At 52.0% G+C, this 19,370-nt stretch overlaps 1 protein-coding gene across 1 annotated transcript in view; it reads right to left on the reverse strand.

Moving 5' to 3' along the window:
* Positions 1 to 778: 778 nt before the first annotated feature.
* The window catches only part of LOC122390540 (laminin subunit alpha-1-like), a 55,102-nt gene continuing 36,510 nt past the window's right edge, over positions 779 to 19,370 (reverse strand). The window contains exons 33-43 of the mRNA XM_043383592.1: positions 19,171 to 19,340; positions 5,987 to 6,169; positions 5,631 to 5,783; positions 5,035 to 5,170; positions 4,685 to 4,813; positions 4,367 to 4,540; positions 2,506 to 2,662; positions 2,155 to 2,288; positions 1,767 to 1,889; positions 1,305 to 1,407; positions 779 to 1,190 (exon numbers count right to left, since the gene is read on the reverse strand). Of these exons, the coding sequence (XP_043239527.1) occupies positions 1,036 to 1,190; positions 1,305 to 1,407; positions 1,767 to 1,889; positions 2,155 to 2,288; positions 2,506 to 2,662; positions 4,367 to 4,540; positions 4,685 to 4,813; positions 5,035 to 5,170; positions 5,631 to 5,783; positions 5,987 to 6,169; positions 19,171 to 19,340 (1,617 nt within the window). The 3' untranslated portion in view covers positions 779 to 1,035. The remainder of the gene's footprint in view (positions 1,191 to 1,304; positions 1,408 to 1,766; positions 1,890 to 2,154; positions 2,289 to 2,505; positions 2,663 to 4,366; positions 4,541 to 4,684; positions 4,814 to 5,034; positions 5,171 to 5,630; positions 5,784 to 5,986; positions 6,170 to 19,170; positions 19,341 to 19,370) is intronic.

Raw genomic sequence — 19,370 nt, forward strand, 5'->3', positions numbered from 1 at the left:
CTCCGGTCAGAAATGTGTGATTGCGGCGCAAATGCCGCAATATGAGCGATTCAAGGTTGAGGTTTTGAATTGGACAGGCGAGTACTACTTTGCTGCTAAAAACTATCATATAGCTGATATATACTGTTAACCCTGTTAACGTTTGTTATTTCACAATAACATGTCAGAATGCTTAGTTCGTGTCTAACAACCTCATGCACATAACATATTAATCGACTGATAAGTGGCAGGAGGAACCATTTTTAGTTACCCCTCTTCGATGCCTCTTCGGTACACCTAGGACGGATTAAAAAGCAGCAGACGAGCGGTAAACGGTGGTAGGGCCATCAACATCACTCGAAAGATAGCCAAAATCGCAATTTATTGAGAGTAGCTAGGTATTACTGAGTGAGATGAGATGCCTGCACCGTCAATAACAACCACTGTTCAAGCCCGCTTCCAAATGAAGTGGATCCCAGGTAAGGTCCGTCCGCTATGTCTAAGGATCGTTCGACCCAGGGTATATAGAACAACGTCCGACCATCAACAGGACCACCCGATGGAATTCGGACCGTCATACGGTCGAGACATCTCTCTCTAACCGTTCGTGCGATCCGTACACCAGGAACGTGGCCTCGTCCCTTATCCGTACGGCGTACCATACCTTGACAGTGCAGTTTCATGTATCGGGCAGCATCGGCTCTCCCTTCCATACTAATTACTAATTACTACCAGCATTTAGCCACATGGCATTTGCAAATCCATCTTGATCGTAGGAAAGTGTACGTAAAAACGACCATTATCGCAAACGAGACACATTTATTATTTACATTTCATACGGTGTAACATAATAAAACAAATCACGATACCGGTAAAAGCACGAGCTACGTCCGAACACTGTCATACCTACCCGTTTGTAGCGTCATACCAACAGAGCCGCACACCCTGCACTTCGTCAACACTCCCTCATTCAGTCCGACAGCACCCACCGTCTGACCCCCCCCCCCCCCGGCACCAGACGCGTCCCGGCACTCAGCGCGGACCGGCACTCAGCACTCAGCGCGCCTCGACCGGGCACGAGTTGAGCAGCACATTGGTAAGCTGCGTCATGTCCGTCCAGTCGCGGCGCCGCTTGTTGATCTCAATGTTGCGGATACAGCCCCTGAAGTTATCCTGCTGCAACAGAATCGATTTTACCGGCCCGCTGGAGTCTGAAAGAGACAATGGGAAATGTTAGACGGGAAAAAGAAGCTGAAATATACCGGGTATTCAAACCGTAACCATATCAATGTAACTGGAACAGCAACATGTTGGGTGAGACTTACACGGCAGTCCGCCGATGTAGAGCGGGAACCGGCCGGTCAGTATTCGTCCCGAGTCCTTTTTGACGCCGTACGTCTCTGGGTACTTGTCCACACGTAGACGGGCCTGGGGCACAGCCACAGACTGAGTCGTGTGCTAACTGAACGATGCGTGCTAACGGAGCTATATAATAGAAGTGTTGAAGGTGAAACCTTATGAACCATCAATGAGCGCTAACAACTCCGTGTTATCAACAATCAGTCAGTTGGACAGTCTCATTACTATACACTTTCGCCATTTATTACGGGAAACATCAGGTTATCAATCATCCTCTAGCTTTTCATTTCATTCGTCATTAACATCCGGTATTAGAGACGGCAAATAACGACATTACATATGTACGTCGCGTACGTGTAAAATATGTAAAATATGTACGTGGTAACCGGCCGTGAGGTGAGTGGAGCTGTGATTCTGCCGCCCGGTACCTGGTTCTGGACGTAGTAGGCCTTCACCGTGTGCCAGCGGTTGTCGCACATGGCGAACCGGGTAGCGAACTTCATGCGGGCCCTGATGGGCTCCTTGCTTCCGTTCTGGACTGAGAACACCACCTGAGCACGGGCGGCGAATGGGGGGTGTTAAAATAACAGGCCGAATGTCCAACACGACCACAACTGAGGTCAGGTCAACAGATACACTCAGAACCTTTCAAACGCAAATTTTTATCTGCATAACACCAGATAAACATTAAAACGACAATCATGTAAAACAAACAAGCCCGATTTTCCGAAGTAGATGAATAGCGTTCACTTTTCTAACTCCTATTCCAGGGACTGTGGTGTGTGATATAACGGAGCTGACAGTCGCAGCGCCCACCTCTCCGTCGTGCAGCTCCAGTGCCAGCGCCGGCCGGGCGTCCGGGCCGCTGACGCTGATCAGCACCCCGTCTAGCGCTGTGGTCCGGAAGTGCAGCGCCAGACTGACCTCGTCACCCAGCTGGAAACTGTCGTCTGGCGAGCGGACAGGCAGCAAATCACTACTGACTCATTGGGTTACCCTGCCTTTTCTGACTTCGTTATTGAGCTTCGATATGGTGGGAATTGCGCGTAAAAGAACATAGTGTAGACGTTAAGTAAGCACCATATGTAATCATAAATCACAGATAGCTGAGGCTGGGACGAGGCCAGTCAGTTTAATCACACCCAGCCACGCCATAATACAACGTACCGTATGTGGCGAAGGCGTCGCCGCCAAAGAAGGTGCCCTGCTCAACATGGGCGTTACACTGTGCCACTTTGAGCGAGGTATTTTGTCGCAGCGTCAGGTTGTAGACGCGTTGGCGCACTGCCAGCTGCCGGATGCAGCCCTTGAAGCTCTCCGTTCGCTGGGGAACAAAGCAATGGATGTCAGGGATATCAGCTCAGCGACGTAGCTGCTCAGATAATCTAGAGCCGAACTTTTCAGGCTTAGCAGCCGATCAATATAGTTCTGTTTCAGCGAATATAAAGTGAGAATCCTTTAAAATTATATCATCTTTCTGCCGTTTCAGGCATAACGAATCCTCTTTAATTGAAAGTCCTCAGCAACGTGTAAAAAAATTCAACCTTATGGATAATAATTTAGGTGTCATAGTAACGGTGCTGCACACTAGATTTAAAGCGCAACAACCAAAAGCTCGTGAGCTAGCACATGGTCGGCCGGCCCATAAACCCGGGAATGGGGGGGGGGCAGCGGGGGCGCTTGCCCCCCCCCCCAACATTGGAACCGAGGGGGCGCCGCCCCCCTCAACATTGAGGCAGCAAGAAAGGCTCTATCCTCCCTTTTCCGGACTTATTTCCTTCTTGTTTCCTTTATACATGTAAGCATCGACACACGGCATTTTCCTAGCCATCTGAATGGTTTCTGCTGATACAGTATCGATTTGACGACATCTGCTATTGTCATCCCGTTTTGGTTTGGGCCTGACCTTGGCCATAAGTTTGGCAGGCCAGATTTTATACTAGACCATTTTGAGTCAACTTTGAGAAATGCGTAACGTACAACGGTGGTGAAATCGTTGCTTTAGGTATAACACAGTTTACCCGCTCCGGGCGCGAGGGAGGGATGTGGGGCAATGAGTGCACTGACTTGGCGCCCTCGGAAGTCCGGTATGGGATTAAACCTCAGCTGTGGTGCCTTCGGTTATCGGTAGCACCCTCAGAATCACCGGCGTAGGGCCCTCAGAGCCGCCGGTAAGGGGCCTTTAGACTTTAGAGGCACTGGTGTGGGGCCGTCATGCAGGTGCCGGTGTGGGCGCTCAGAGGACCGTGCTAGTGTGATTCTCTTAGAGGCGCCGGTGAAGGTCATTACAGGCGTTGCTGTGGGCCCTCATAGACGCTGGTGCGGAGCCGTTACAGACGGGTGTGGGGCCTTTGAAGCTGCTGATACGAACCCTCTACAAGCCGGCAGGGGGTCTCAGTGACCGGCAAGGGGCCCTTAGGCCGGCAGAAGAAGTCCTGTGGGGTCCTTAGAGACCGGTATGGTACTGTCAGACGCCGGTGGGGCCCTCAGAGTCACCGGTGTGGGGCCCTCAAAAGTCACCAGTGGGTGGCCTTTAGATGCGCAGGTGTTGGTTCATGGTTGGGTCCTCAGAGCCGCCGATATAGGGCTTTAATAGGCACTGGTGTAGGCCTTCAGAGTTGGAGTGTGAAACCCTCAGAGACACCGGTGTGGGCCCTCATAGGCGCCGATGAGGGCCCGACAGTTGCCGTTATGGGGCCCTCAGAAAAATAAGTGTGGGACCATCACAGGCGGGAAATGGAAATGACTATTTAGGGCCCATGAGGTGCTCTAACGAGCCCCATGGGCCCTTCTGAGTCGAAACATAGCCATCGTTATCCCTCAGCGGTCAAATGGCGCCGCAGGGCCCCTCGGACCCGAGGGTCCCTTTGAACCCGATGGGGGGGGGGGGGGTACGTGTCCCATTAGGCCCCTATAGCTACGCCACTGTTTCATATGCATCATGTCGGGTATTTTAGGCTGCCCCCCCCCCCCCCCAACTTGAAAATCGTTCCCGAGCCCCCTGTCGGCCGCCGTCCGCTGTACTTACTAGCGTGGTGAGCCGCTCGTTGCCGAGGCTCTGCTGGTCCCCGTACGAGCTCTGCGGCAGACCGCCCACGTACAGACCATTGCCGGCCGGCAGCCGGCCCAGACCGCGCGCAGAGGTCTCCGGGCCGCCGTCCACGGCGAGTGAGTAGCGCCGGCCGCGCTTCGTCAGCGTCACCTGGGAGCCGGCGCGGCGTCACAATACGGATACAACTCAGCCGACTGTCTTCTGTCAGTGACACTGCCACAGCACAACACAGTGTCAGTTTTCCCGGCTCCTCCGGCAGACAGCAAAGCAACTCACTATCCTCACTATACCCACCCGTTTCCATGTGCCGTCGTTCAGATGACCGCCCGCAGTCAGCTCCATTGTCTTAGCTCGGCGAGTGGCGTTAAAAATCACCGCTCCGTTTCGCAACATAAGCACGAAGTGGGCCTGTCGCTTCCTCCGCTGCGAAACAACGGCAGTAGAACGGTAAATGGGAGAAAACCGTGATCCAGGAAATAAGACGAAAGTAATTAAGAGCCTGATTTACGCTCAGCGGATGCCTGATTGCTGGTTCATTCCTCTACGTTGGTGCGAAATGGCACTATGCAGTACTAGCAGTACAAGTTAACAAGTTACGAGCATTTACCATCAGTTAGGGAATTCAAGCCAAGTAAAATGCTTACCTCATTGTATAACAGAAGACCGTTAGGGTAAAATGTTCTGAAGCTCAATGACACGTTAAAGTTCTTCCTCTGCAGCTCCTTCTTACTGACTTGCTGAAATACGTGACTGTGAGGGCCGTCCCCGAATTTCAGGGCTCTGCAAAAGAGGGATAACGTGAGAAGAAGTAAGAACGATCAGCTACACCAGGTGTTTCAGATCGGTTGGTCATTATTGTGGGTGCTGAACAAACTCACGGGACGAGCGATATGCGACTGCCGCCGTGCCATCTATCCTTCCGAGCTGGGCCCCCAGCCTTCGGTTGGTGAAGCAGACTGAAGACATGACGCCAGCAGAGCGTTGGCCGCCGGGGCCCGTTTAAAATGGCGACGGCGGGTTTGGGACGGCACTGCTCGTGACGGCTCACCTGTCGAATCCAGGGTGACCTGCCTGAGCTGGTGACAGATGGTGACGGCTCACCTGTCCTCCAGGGTGACCTGTCTGAGCTGGTGATAGTTGGTATGGTGACAGATGGTGACGGCTCACCTGTCCGCCAGGGTGACCTGTCTGAGCTGGTGATAGTTGATACTTGATATGGTGACAGATGGTGACGGCTCACCTGTCCGCCAGGGTGACCTGTCTGGGCTGGTGACAGCGGTCAGGAGCCGGCTCCGTGGCCATCTGGTCGGTGGGGGTGCTGCGCCGGCGGCCGTCACTGCAGCGGCCGATCTTGGCCCGCTCGTAGCGCAGCGGGCTATCGAATACCAGCAGTCTGCACAGCATACAACACAGACTGCTGAGATAGCTGCAACTGACACGCGGTATATTCACAACTATATGTCATGGAAAATATTCAAGGCGCATTGTTAAAGCTGACGGCAGCATAAGCCGTCTAGGACCGCGGTGTGCGCCGTATCTATCAGTCGGATGGTGAATTGGTGACGCTCACATGTTAGTAGGTTTTGCCTTACCCACCTGTCTCCGAGTATGACGTCAGTGAGGCAGCCTCGGAAGGCGGGCGGCCCGCCCAGCTGCGGGCCCAGATCCGCGGGCACCCCTCCGAGGAAGAGGCCGCCGCGCGCCGGCACCCGGACACCGGAGGAGCCCGGTACGAGCTGACCGGAGCCCACCGACTGGTCACCGACCAGCAGCTCTATCCTGGGGTGTGTGGGGGAGGGGGGGGGGGGTGATATACCAGCTGACCGGAGCCCACCGACTGGTCACCCACCAGCAGCTCTATCCTGGGGTGTGTGTGTGTGTGTGGGGAGGGGGGGGGGTATGTGTGTCAGGGGTGATATACCAGCTGACCGGAGCCCACCGACTGGTCACCCACCAGCAGCTCTATCCTGGGGTGTGTGGGAAGGGGGGGGGTATGTGTGTCAGGGGTAATATACCAGCTGACCGGAGCCCACCGACTGGTCACCCACCAGCAGCTCTATCCTGGGGTGTGTGGGAAGGGGGGGGGTATGTGTGTCAGGGGTAATATACCAGCTGACCGGAGCCCACCGACTGGTCAGTGGTCACCCACCAGCAGCTCTATCCTGGGGTCCCAGTAAACATGCCGACGTCGGCCCGACGTCGGGCCGAGGCTCGGCCCGACGTCGGCCCAACGTCGGTTCAACCTCGGCCCGACATCGGCTGGACGTCGGATATGCCCGCATGTTCCGACGTCCAGCCGAAGTCCAGCCAACGTCGAGCCGACGTCGGGCCGAGATCGTTTGCCGAGGTTGACGAGATCGTTTGTCGTTGGACCGACGGGGCCGACGTCGGCATGTTTATTGGGACAACGCGCCAAAAAAATCAACCGGCGGCGGGATTCGAGCCCCCCAGTCGCCGACGTCGGCATGTTTACTGGGACAACACGCCAAAAGCATCAGCCGGTGATGGGATTCGAACCCCTTGTCATTCGAACGCGAGGTTAGTGCGCTAACCACTACACCACGCAGCCAGCTAACGAACTTAGTTTGTTTTGTTGGGTTATGCCCTTTCGGTCTGACAAGACCATTTCAGAGCCGGAAGGATCATAGGATGGAGACATTGATCTTCTTGGCGAGCACCCTGGGTCCAGTTCATATAGAGTCCCTGGTCCCATTGCTGTTACGTGACACTTATTGGAAAGGGCGACCCCACAATGGATTCATATAGCCACTCTTACACACCTGCACCAACGTTTCCCAAAGTGTTCCTTTGATAAGCGGCACTTTGGCAAAGTGACACTTGCCGACTGGCCTTTCTATATGAACTGGGCCCGGCCCTGGTGAGTTGCCGGGGCTGAGCCTGACCAAAGGATTGTGAGAAATTTGGTTTCCAGCTGCGTTGGACTGCGAAACTTTCGGAGCACTCCGAATTCCTCGGATAGACGGTGCCTGGGATAGACGGTGCAAGGCTACCTGACAGCTGACTTTTAATGACAAGCAGACGCCAGTGGTGAGCCTGTTCTGTCTCTGTCTGTCTTTCCCTACCTCCCCCCCTCTCTCTCTCTCTCTCTCTCTCTCTCTCTCTCTCTCTCTCTCTATCTCTCTCTTTCTTTCTTTCTCTCTCTCTCTCTCTCTCTCTCTCTCTCTCTCTCTCTCTCTCTCTCTCTCTCTCTCTCTCTCTCTCTCTCTCTCTCTCTCTCTCTCTCTCTCTCTCCTCCCTCCCCATGCATACATTATGGTGCGCGCGGCTCGGGACAGCCGACGCCCGGCAGGCTCTGCTCTGAAGGACGCCGTGTCCTAAATATGAGGCTATTATGTATGCGTGCCAGCGCGGCGACGCCATGAATGCTTTTAGTGCGTTTGTCGTAACCTTGTGGAACAAATAATGATTTAACGTTATCTTTGGAGCGATTTTAGACTTAATTCCTACATACTTCTAAAAGTACCGCAGCTTGCAATAAATTTGGTAGAATTATGAGACGTGGGGATCGGGGAAGGGTGACTTTACTCCTATTCACAGTACTAGCACAGGCGCACGGAGCCCTGCATTCTGCAATGACATGCAGGCAATGAACGTTGGAGTCGAGCCGTGACGCTCGAACCAATGGGCGACCAGCCGGAGATGCGCTCAGGTTTTGCTCTTCACCCTGGAAGGAGATGGACGGTGCAATGGTGGTCCGTCATCGATTACGACCAGTCCGGATCTACATATGTACATATGCTGGGTGCATCAGCTCAGGCGTCGGGTGTGGCAATGATTAAGCGCCACCTTCCAACGGTAACATCGTCTAATGCAATCATCTCTCAACTTCTGTCAGTTTCGTCCATGACATCCAGTCAGGTGATAAAAGAGCAGTTGACAGTATCAACGGACAGGTGGTAACTGGTAAACCTTTCGCGAGTCGCGATGGAGGCGCGACAGGGGTGACATATCGTGCATATCTTGCGATGGAGACGTAACAGTGACGGGATACCGGGCAGTGTTGCCAATCGGGTCTAGCAAGACCTGGTGGAAATGTGAAGGCAAAAGGTAAAAGGTCGTCAATCTTTACGGCGTTGGTAAATATATATAGGTAAAACGGTGTGATAGTGATTAGATATTAGATAGACTTTTTAACGAGTTCTACGAGCGGTTTTAGGAATATCTATAACTGGAATGAATGACATGTTATCTACGAAAGCGTAACATGGCTGAAGGTGGTAGTTGATCGGCGAACTAATCTGTTCTCCATTCCCTATGTATGTAGTGTGGAAAACTTCGTGACCGGCCGTCCTCACATCGCCACTCCGAGCAGCGGGGCCGCCCGGACTCGGAGAGCGCGGCCAAGGTTGCGTCGGCCTGACGGCAACACCGGAGGCATAGACACGGCACGACGGAGCTGCACCTCTGGACCAGTCGACCACCGAAGACAGCGCGAACCAAGGCCAAGAGAACACGGCGGCCGGACGACGGTGCCCGAGGCAGGAGTGTGCCGCCCGGCCCGAGCGGTGGGGCGTGTGACGTCACGAGGCGCGCCCGGGGTGGGGACTGCGTCGGGGCTGGGCTGCTAAGAGCCTGAGGCTACCCGGCCCCTGGTCCACTCGTCGACGACAAGATGGCGGTGCCGTGTAGCTCCTCCTCCCGACGGAGGACTGGGGAGGAGGCGAGGTTGGCCGTGACCGAGTCGTATAAAAAGCGTGTGTTCGGCAGTTCGGGGCTTCACTTCCTTTCACTTGGGAGCTATTCTCGTGGGAGCTCTCGCGCATTCGTGGTGGTGACGCCGCTCGCGGCTGACGTCTCGACACTTCTCTCACAATGTAAGTACCTGGGGCCTATCTTCCACCCAGTCGGAGGTCTCTGACTGAAATCTTGCACTGCCCTAGTCGCGCCCCTGGCCAGCTGGCCGGCGGAGCGAGAGGGTTTGAGCCTGACTTCGGATCAAGTCTCGGCTGAGGTCGGAGATATGTCTCAGGCACAGACACTCACATATACACACACCGGCGTAGGAAACAACACTTTAGGATTTGGCCGCGGTACTGTGAACTGGGTACTGTGAACTGTGAACTGTGAACTGTGACAAGAGCGACAGGTTGGTTTACATGTCACTGTGAGTCGTGACTGTGAGACACGGTCTTTGGGACTTGACTCATTCCATTTCGGCTCTTCCGCTTGACATTTGGCTACTATATGAGTCAGTCCCACCCCTTTGGCAATATCGAATCGGTGTTATGATTTGGCTGGGTCATCGTTTCGGTTTTTTTGTTTCGGCACTTTGGCTATATTTACTTTAGCAGTGCACGGTTACCGTGACATTGCTCGTTTTCTGGCTCTTTTTGTTTGAATTGTTCGCTTTTATTTATTTCGGCCTTTTCAATTACAATACATAATTAATATGTATACCTTCTACGTTCTTTCTCGAGGTTGGAAATGATTGTGGAAACGCTGGCAATATGATGATTCGGACACGAACGGGTTTGTGGGACACATGGTTTTTGGTCGATCAGAATACCCCTAGACAACGGCTAAAGGATTGTTGAGTGTTAAGACGATACCCCTAGACAACGATGAGTAGGATTGTGCAGATGACACAGATTAGAATACCCCTAGACACACGAGGAATATTAGCAGAAGCTACCACAACAGCCAGTAGGCGGGCCTGAATCCATCCTTACACCCATCCTTTACCCACTCTACATCCTCATCCTTCTCCCAGTCATCCTTATCCTTGTCCCCATCCCAAACACTACTTATAAATTCACACTGGTGGCTCTGGTCCGGGATTTGATCTTAATCAGTTCGATTAAGAGACCTGGAGATGCCCCTACTGGCTTTTGCTTGTTTAATAACCTTGTTTATTATTTTGTTTATAATGGTCATTGTTTCCGGCTCCGAACTGTAATCACATTCAGTCTGGGCTCGGCCATCAGTGAAAGTGATTGAGGACGGTAGGTGCAAAACACGCACAAACAAATTCTGAGGGTCGGTTAGTGTTCACAGTACCGCGAGCCTGAGGTTAAGTTTGAAATTGAAAGTTACGGATACGGAATGGACACGATCATTACATGCACAGACAACGGGACTGGGAAGGTGCGCGGAGGGCGTTGACCTCTTCGCACGGCAAGGGTTACAAACACCTGTAACCATGAGTTATTCGGTGCCTTCATTACCAGAAGGTATTCTTCGGTAATGGTGCAAATTTACATGTTGATCGGCTCGATCACGAAGCTTGGATGTGTTCCTGCGTCAGCATGCAGTTAGGAGGTTGTGGGTGCCGGGGGTTGCATCTTGATCTGCTCGTTCAAGAGACCCGGGCGTGGTCCTGTGCCGACAGGTTGTGAGAAAGTTGTGTGCGTGCTGAGATTTGCATCTCGATTTGCTTGAGCTAGAGATCTGGAGGTGTTCCGGATTCGGAATGATGTTAGGAAGTTGTGTGGTTGGCTTCTGATTGGGTTATAATTCATTATAACGCAATTTCTATTAGGTTTGACGTTACTCAGCTGGATTTTGCTCCGCCTTCAAATGCTATTGCCTATTGTAACCGGCATGGTCATTTTTCATGACATTTTATGACATTGTGGCGTTCGTATTTGGGAAATTTTTCGGCTAATTTTGCGGTTGTATGTCTTCCATGACATCTGGAGAATTAAGCTCGGCTAACGTCGGTTTAATTGGTTTCTTACGGAATTTCGAACATAGGATCCATCCGATAATTTCCAAGTGACTTTATTCTGACTTACGCTTACAGCAGCTAGTATCACCTGGTGACAGTTCGTTTTATATCATTCACGGTATAATGGTCGATATTAATATTTTGGTTCTGTACCGTGAATTACATCAGATTTCGTCAAGCTTAAAACATTTCTTTGCTGGTTTCATTTGCATCTCAGCTTCCATTTTAAGAGCCTATTATAATTGTACTTCGGTTCCGGTGGGTTTGCAGCATTGCAATACAACAATGTTCAATATATAGCATGGGAAGTGACGTTACAACAATGTTCAATATATAGCATGGGAAGTGACGTCATCTCTTCTCGGTTGGTTTTGTTCCAAGGGCCTATAGTATGACGATGGCCGCGACACAGTAGAGATTTCCTACAAAATTGATAGAATATTTTATGTACCGTTCAATTATTTCAATAGCAGCTATGCTTCGGATGTTTACGTTTCACAGGCGGCTCTCACAACTCCACTTTATCGGGGTCTCTGTTGGCGAAGTGCAGCACGGTCGGTGAAAGCTTTCACCTGTGGAAGTAGGACACCGCTGTACGCACACGCACTCGCCCAAGGCTAGCGGTAACGTGTTTACTGCGCGCCTCACGGTCAAGGTCACCACAGGCTGTTACACCGATTACACTGGACAGATCCACCGGTGGACGTCAGGGCAGAGTTTGTGAACAACTGGGCTGTGTCAACACCCGGAGTTAGCAGTTTATGAAATATTTAACGTATTACAGTAACATTTTATTTCACAGTAACAGACATTTAAGGACTATACATTACAGTAAGTGCTATAATCAAACTAAAGACTTTTGATCACAATTCAGTTAATGGTTAAACTTGCTGGCTAAATCTTGGCTTTTCTTTGAGGTGCATGATTGTAGAATTGAGTGTGGCCTTGTATGTGTTAACGGATCTGTGACATTTGTGTGTGACGTATGATGATTGATGTGAATGCTTATAGTGCTTACAGCGTGACTAATGACACAATGACTAGACGATCATCCCCCGTATCAAACAAACTTTTGGTCGACGGAGATTTAAGGGATATTAGGTATTGACTTTTGAAACACTTAAGTAAAGTGTGAGGACCCAAAGTAAGCTCAGCTTACCATGACGGAGCAGACGTAACGACGGTTTTGACGTAATGTCTCACAGGATATGTGCAGGACATCACAGACGGAAATTGTTACTTGGCAGGCGGATACGGTTATTATAATAATTTCGGCACTGATACCTAACGTAGGCACCGGAGTTAATGTGACGGTGATACGGGACGACTCGGCCGCCACGAGGTGGGGCCACCAGCACGTTGAAAGACTACGGCTGGCATGAGGTCATCTGGCGATCGGGTGCTTGGAGTGTCCGGACGTAGAGTCTTAGATAGAAGGATAAGTCGCCCAACTCTACGGGCCGGGAATAGCGTATAGGGGCAACTCCCCCTGGGCAATACGCGCTGCTCGGCTGCGCCTGATCAGCGAGCCCAGCAGTTTTGGACACTGCCAGTGACGAGGCGCCAGAGGGGTACAGATCGAATAATGGGTGACGTCTGCGTGACCCCACGACAGTCATTGGAAGAGAGGTTATCAGTTGCCCTCGTTTCCGTTTTCCTTGTTCTAGCGATATGGAAACCCGAAGGCGTGAAGGCGTCTGCCCGCGGGGTATGACGGAATTGGCGTGGATTGCCCACCCACGGCCCCTTCAGCGACGGGAGGAGACGAGAAATATTATCATTCGTGCCCGAAGCCGACCATTCGGAAGGTTTCGCTCGCGGCGGCGATGCCAATGGCAAATTTCGACTCAGAGACGATTCTCATGTCGAGGACAGGCTCGTGGCCATCTGCTTGACAGTGGTGTCAAGAGGTCATGAAAACCCTTGGGAGAGGGTGGAGGTGTGCGATCGAATTGGTCTGAGGGTGACGATTCGAAGTCTGAGGTATCTTCCTGCGGGTAAGAGGATGAGGAAGATGATGCAAAAAGCTAGAGACGACAGCGAGTCCGCGGACAGCTTGTCTGGGAAGAATCCCCCTCTACGCTTGCGTCAGTTCATGCAGCGGTCACGCTGGAGGTCCACAGGGACCGGTGACCACCAGGTCGCTTAAGTCCTATAGGGATATATAGGGCAAGGAGAGAGTGAGAAAGAACGTGCACAGTTCGGTGCATTTTGGCATTTTGGGCGAGGGTGCATCTTTTGTGTGCATCTTTGACGATCTAGCTACTGAGCTGGATTATCTTTTTATCTGGTTTGGCGTAACTTGCTAGGTGTTCGGAATCAGGTGAAACACCTTTGAACATTTTTTTTTTTACAGAATTTGAAACAAAAAATGTAGGAACGATCAAGTGCGTTGCGGTCCAGTGGGCACGACATTGAATAGTCATGAGGACAGACCAATGTCGTTAGCAATGACCAGACGGTTTTGGGCTTTAGTACGGTGAAATATACGGTGAAATATTTTGAGGTCTCGAGAGGTTTTTTTAATGTCCAAATCTACCTAGTACACGTCTGATATCTTGTTGTGGATGAGCACTTGATAATTATCGATGGACTGGCAACCCAATTTACCCAGTGACCGCTACTGAATGTCATAACCGCTGATCTGTTGGCATGGGCGTTTGCAGAGATAGTCGAACCAAAGGTCGGCGAGATCAACTCAACCAGCGACTGCTATCCCATAAAGTCGTGAGTTTCCTTATAAGACAGCAGAGTGACTAACCCACTGTTGGGATAACGTAAAAACAACCTGTGAGAATGTAAACAACCAAATGGTCGGTTGGCTCTTGTCTCGACTAGCACGATGTCCTCTGACTACTCTGAGAGTGCAAAGGCAGAATATGGTGAGCAGTTGGCGTTCAAGGGTAAATGGTCGCAGGTGTCCTCAGTTCAACCCTTACGATGGCCAGTAATGTCACGAGCAGGATCTCAGCTTATCGGTGGCTAAGACCAGCCGACGTGGGATGACACAGCATGAGATGCAGTCAATCCCAAAGGAACATTCGTTCCCTGCCCTCAGGATCGGTCGACCCCATGCACGTGAGGAACACTTCACGAGTACTGGTACGTCGCTTACCGTATGCAAGAGTGGCAATGTTTACTCCTATGAGGGGTCAAACAGCACAAGCGAGACCAAGGCGTGACGGCATCTCAAGTGGTGTTCTGTGTGACTACCAAGCAACCAACCTCCCCGAGACCTTTGTCACTATTCTCGCCCCGCACACTCAATAAGTAGGGACGAAGACATCTGTCGCAGAAGTTCTGACAACAGATCAGCTCACCATTTCCTTGTATAACAGAACCCTCCCGTGAGGATCCAAACGACAGGGACAGCAGTACAATTAAAATGCAACTCCTGGAAGGAACGTACTTCCTGCCCAATTTGCAACGGACAGTGAGTGAAAGACATGCGGTACGCAGTACAGGTAAACGGTAAACCGTCCAAGCTCTAATTTATTCAGAGCTCATACTCACCTTTGGTCTGGTGGGATTTATATGATTGCTTTGCTTGGTTACAAAATTATGCTCTGGTGCAGCAATGGGAGCGAAGAAGGTTGGGTGCTAACGAATGGGGAAAAATAGGCTCTCATGTAGCCATAACCGATGATTAAACACACTTTTCGTTAGAACTGGTTTAGATTTACAGAGGCAAAGACAGCCAAACGGCGTGCCATGGACAGTGGACGAGAAAATGGTCATGGTTGTAGGTAATGTCGGTCAATGGACAAATGGAAACAACCGCATTTAACATGTCGTCGCATAATTGTATCGTTTTAGAAGTTAGTTCAAAAGCACATTGGCGGTAATGCGAGTATATAGAAACAAATTGGTTCAGAACCCATAGGTGGTAATCATCATTTAGTTATAAAAAAGGGAGGAATGTGAGAAATTTGGTTTCCAGCTGCGTTGGACTGCGAAACTTTCGGAGCACTCCGAATTCCTCGGATAGACGGTGCCTGGGATAGACGGTGCAAGGCTACCTGACAGCTGACTTTTAATGACAAGCAGACGCCAGTGGTGAGCCTGTTCTGTCTCTGTCTGTCTTTCCCTACCTCCCCCCCCTCTCTCTCTCTCTCTCTCTCTCTCTCTCTCTCTCTCTATCTCTCTCTTTCTTTCTTTCTCTCTCTCTCTCTCTCTCTCTCTCTCTCTCTCTCTCTCTCTCTCTCTCTCTCTCTCTCTCTCTCTCTCTCTCTCTCTCTCTCTCTCTCTCTCTCTCTCTCTCTCTCTCTCTCTCTCTCTCTCTCTCTCTCTCTCTCTCTCTCTCTCTCTCCTCCCTCCCCATGCATACATTATGGTGCGCGCGGCTCGGGACAGCCGACGCCCGGCAGGCTCTGCTCTGAAGGACGCCGTGTCCTAAATATGAGGCTATTATGTATGCGTGCCAGCGCGGCGACGCCATGAATGCTTTTAGTGCGTTTGTCGTAACCTTGTGGAACAAATAATGATTTAACGTTATCTTTGGAGCGATTTTAGACTTAATTCCTACATACTTCTAAAAGTACCGCAGCTTGCAATAAATTTGGTAGAATTATGAGACGTGGGGATCGGGGAAGGGTGACTTTACTCCTATTCACAGTACTAGCACAGGCGCACGGAGCCCTGCATTCTGCAATGACATGCAGGCAATGAACGTTGGAGTCGAGCCGTGACGCTCGAACCAATGGGCGACCAGCCGGAGATGCGCTCAGGTTTTGCTCTTCACCCTGGAAGGAGATGGACGGTGCAATGGTGGTCCGTCATCGATTACGACCAGTCCGGATCTACATATGTACATATGCTGGGTGCATCAGCTCAGGCGTCGGGTGTGGCAATGATTAAGCGCCACCTTCCAACGGTAACATCGTCTAATGCAATCATCTCTCAACTTCTGTCAGTTTCGTCCATGACATCCAGTCAGGTGATAAAAGAGCAGTTGACAGTATCAACGGACAGGTGGTAACTGGTAAACCTTTCGCGAGTCGCGATGGAGGCGCGACAGGGGTGACATATCGTGCATATCTTGCGATGGAGACGTAACAGTGACGGGATACCGGGCAGTGTTGCCAATCGGGTCTAGCAAGACCTGGTGGAAATGTGAAGGCAAAAGGTAAAAGGTCGTCAATCTTTACGGCGTTGGTAAATATATATAGGTAAAACGGTGTGATAGTGATTAGATATTAGATAGACTTTTTAACGAGTTCTACGAGCGGTTTTAGGAATATCTATAACTGGAATGAATGACATGTTATCTACGAAAGCGTAACATGGCTGAAGGTGGTAGTTGATCGGCGAACTAATCTGTTCTCCATTCCCTATGTATGTAGTGTGGAAAACTTCGTGACCGGCCGTCCTCACATCGCCACTCCGAGCAGCGGGGCCGCCCGGACTCGGAGAGCGCGGCCAAGGTTGCGTCGGCCTGACGGCAACACCGGAGGCATAGACACGGCACGACGGAGCTGCACCTCTGGACCAGTCGACCACCGAAGACAGCGCGAACCAAGGCCAAGAGAACACGGCGGCCGGACGACGGTGCCCGAGGCAGGAGTGTGCCGCCCGGCCCGAGCGGTGGGGCGTGTGACGTCACGAGGCGCGCCCGGGGTGGGGACTGCGTCGGGGCTGGGCTGCTAAGAGCCTGAGGCTACCCGGCCCCTGGTCCACTCGTCGACGACAAGATGGCGGTGCCGTGTAGCTCCTCCTCCCGACGGAGGACTGGGGAGGAGGCGAGGTTGGCCGTGACCGAGTCGTATAAAAAGCGTGTGTTCGGCAGTTCGGGGCTTCACTTCCTTTCACTTGGGAGCTATTCTCGTGGGAGCTCTCGCGCATTCGTGGTGGTGACGCCGCTCGCGGCTGACGTCTCGACACTTCTCTCACAATGTAAGTACCTGGGGCCTATCTTCCACCCAGTCGGAGGTCTCTGACTGAAATCTTGCACTGCCCTAGTCGCGCCCCTGGCCAGCTGGCCGGCGGAGCGAGAGGGTTTGAGCCTGACTTCGGATCAAGTCTCGGCTGAGGTCGGAGATATGTCTCAGGCACAGACACTCACATATACACACACCGGCGTAGGAAACAACACTTTAGGATTTGGCCGCGGTACTGTGAACTGGGTACTGTGAACTGTGAACTGTGAACTGTGACAAGAGCGACAGGTTGGTTTACATGTCACTGTGAGTCGTGACTGTGAGACACGGTCTTTGGGACTTGACTCATTCCATTTCGGCTCTTCCGCTTGACATTTGGCTACTATATGAGTCAGTCCCACCCCTTTGGCAATATCGAATCGGTGTTATGATTTGGCTGGGTCATCGTTTCGGTTTTTTTGTTTCGGCACTTTGGCTATATTTACTTTAGCAGTGCACGGTTACCGTGACATTGCTCGTTTTCTGGCTCTTTTTGTTTGAATTGTTCGCTTTTATTTATTTCGGCCTTTTCAATTACAATACATAATTAATATGTATACCTTCTACGTTCTTTCTCGAGGTTGGAAATGATTGTGGAAACGCTGGCAATATGATGATTCGGACACGAACGGGTTTGTGGGACACATGGTTTTTGGTCGATCAGAATACCCCTAGACAACGGCTAAAGGATTGTTGAGTGTTAAGACGATACCCCTAGACAACGATGAGTAGGATTGTGCAGATGACACAGATTAGAATACCCCTAGACACACGAGGAATATTAGCAGAAGCTACCACAACAGCCAGTAGGCGGGCCTGAATCCATCCTTACACCCATCCTTTACCCACTCTACATCCTCATCCTTCTCCCAGTCATCCTTATCCTTGTCCCCATCCCAAACACTACTTATAAATTCACAGGATAGGCCGAGCAGCCCCCAAGCACTCACCGCACCCGGCTACGGGCGAGCTCGGCTTACGGGCAATCCCAAATGGGATAAAGTTTCCCGTCCAGTCCGGATCAGGGGGTTGCGGCGTGGAGGAAGATTTGAGTTTCCTGAGGATATTTTGAATACAGAAGCTCTTTATGAAACATGAAACATGTATTTTATATTATTTTAAAGGTCAAAACAGCGGCCGATGTCGGTCCGACGTCGCCCCGACGTCGGCCCGACGTCGGCTGGACCTCAGCAATTGATCTCGGTCCGACGTCGGCCCGACGTCGGCTGGACCTCGGCTGGACGTCGGAACATGCGGGCATATCCGACATCCAGCCGAAGTCGTGCCGAGGTTGGACCGACGTCGGGCCGACGTCGGCATGCCGATGCCGAGTTGCCGACGTCACCCCGACGTGGGCCGACGTCGGGCCGACGTCGGCATGTTTACTGGGGTGTGTGTGGGGAGGGGGGTATGTGTCAGGGGTGATATACCAGCTGACCGGAGCCCACCGACTGGTCACCCACCAGCAGCTCTACCCTGGGGTGTGTGGGAAGGGGGGGGGGGTATGTGTGTCAGGGGTAATATACCAGCTGACCGGAGCCCACCGACTGGTCAGTGGTCACCCACCAGCAGCTCTATCCTGGGGTGTGTGTGGGGAGGGGGGTATGTGTGTCAGGGGTGATATACCAGCTGACCGGAGCCCACCGACTGGTCACCGACCAGCAGCTCTATCCTGGTGTGTGTGGGGAGGGGGGGGGGGACTCGTCACCCACCAGCAGCTCTATCCTGGTGTGTGTGTGTGTGTGTGTGTGTGGGGAGGGGGGGGGGGGTATGTGTGTCAGGGGTAATATACCAGCTGACCGGAGCCCACCGACTGGCCACCCACTAGTAACTCCACCTTTAGCTCATTGGTATAGAGAGGAGGGGGGACAGGTCACCCACCAGTAGCTCCACCCTGGGTTTAGTTATACAGGGGAGGGCGGGGCTGCCCAGAGATACTGGGGTCTGGGTTTATTGCTGATCGGTTGTGCATGAGTTGTTTAAGACTCCAAACAGAGGTTAGAACGCGATATTCCCCGATACATCTTCCTACTAAGAGAGAAAACAACCTACTGAATACGGCTTTACTAGTGAATTTCAGACCTTATCAGGTCAGGTAAGTTCAGATGAGGTGAGACGAGCAGTTAGTGAGATCAGGTGCGGTCGGGTCGGGTCAGGTGACGGGCCAGTAAGCACACCTGCGGGACGTCTTCAGCACGCTGACGGTGTGGAAGCGGCCGCCGCCGTTGTAGGTGCCCTCAGAGGTGATGTTCAGCAGTCCGGTACCGCCGTCCACGGTAAGCTCCAGGCGGCCACCCACCAGACGGAGCGAGTACACCTCGGACAGGTCGGCAGAGCCGGCTGCAGACTGCCGGGGGACACGGTCAGTGGGACTGAC

This window comes from Amphibalanus amphitrite, unplaced genomic scaffold (assembly GCF_019059575.1).
Source record: "Amphibalanus amphitrite isolate SeventyFive unplaced genomic scaffold, NRLGWU_Aamphi_draft 000400F_arrow, whole genome shotgun sequence".
NCBI classification, from domain to species: Eukaryota; Metazoa; Arthropoda; class Thecostraca; order Balanomorpha; family Balanidae; genus Amphibalanus; species Amphibalanus amphitrite.